Source organism: Echinococcus granulosus (assembly GCF_000524195.1).
Source record: "Echinococcus granulosus chromosome Unknown EG_S00333, whole genome shotgun sequence".
Classification (NCBI taxonomy): Eukaryota; Metazoa; Platyhelminthes; class Cestoda; order Cyclophyllidea; family Taeniidae; genus Echinococcus; species Echinococcus granulosus.
The window spans coordinates 6,894-7,899 of record NW_020170713.1 but is presented as its reverse complement, the minus strand read 5'-3'; the positions used below and the strand labels follow the sequence as shown (position 1 = coordinate 7,899).

At 47.5% G+C, this 1,006-nt stretch overlaps 1 protein-coding gene across 1 annotated transcript; it reads right to left on the bottom strand. All coding sequences in view use genetic code 11, as the record gives it.

Moving 5' to 3' along the window:
* Nucleotides 1–239: 239 nt before the first annotated feature.
* EGR_11024 (hypothetical protein) lies at nucleotides 240–733 on the bottom strand (the record flags this gene model as incomplete). The annotated part of the gene is made up of 2 exons (XM_024500273.1): nucleotides 240–442; nucleotides 679–733. 2 exons carry the CDS (start codon nucleotides 731–733, stop codon nucleotides 240–242), a joined length of 258 nt encoding a protein of 85 aa, XP_024345314.1.
* Between the last annotated feature and the right edge of the window lie 273 nt (nucleotides 734–1,006).

Genomic DNA, 1,006 nt, shown 5'->3' with positions numbered 1-1,006 from the left:
GGTGACCACATAATTCACATATTCTTATCCTTCCGAAAACTGTGATACTCCCCTGACAATATTCCTGTATGTATTGGCAGTGAAGAAAAGTTATCAAGGTCCAAACCAAAGAATGCATTAATGCTCCACCTTTGCGGTAGAAGGTTATTGAAAGTCAGTGCTGGCGGCATTTTTGGGATTGTAGCTGACCCTATCACCCGTCTTACCCGTTTTGTTTTCTGCCTGTTTAACTTCTCAGCTCAACGATCCCACTCTGATTCGCGCACAGCATGGATAGTCGGTGTGGATGAGCTGGATCGTGGTTGCGTATTCATAGCAAGAAGGCTTACACACTCTTCGAGAGGTGCTGCCAGCAAAACAGTTGTGAGTTTTACCGAGAGCCACTTTGCAGAGAAGGCAGCCCTGGGAGGAACTGGGTGAGGTACAGCAGTAATCAGCGGATCTGCACACCACGTAAGAGAAGTAGGCGACCTTGCCAAACATACACCCTGTTGAAGGCGCATCAGGAGGTGCTATTTGTCAACCTTGTGCCCTACCAAGCATGAGGGATGAGGGGAGAAATGCTTTTGAAAGAATAGGTAACCCATAAAAGCATTCTGCGTCTCGTCCATCAATTAAACCCCTACCTTCACCTGGTAGTCCACTTCCCTCTCTGAGTATTAGCAATGCAATATCTACCTAGACGACCAGAGCCATTTTCCGATTCACCCGTCCCAATGGACCCAGGCCGCATATCTCAAAACGCTACTAATAAACTAATCCCTAAGAAAACATGCACCTCGACAAGGATGAATAAAAAGGCTGTGAGTAAGAGAGGAAGGAATAAGACAGCCTCCCTTATTGGATACCTCTCATACTTCCGCAAGTTATGAAATTAGAGAACCCACAGGTGCCTGTCCGGTTTGTGCAACGAGCACGAAGCCGGAGTATCAGGCAATTGTCCAGCGCCTTCACACGCTCCGACTCCCCCTCCCTCCAAAAAAGGTGTCTATCACATCCAGAGCAT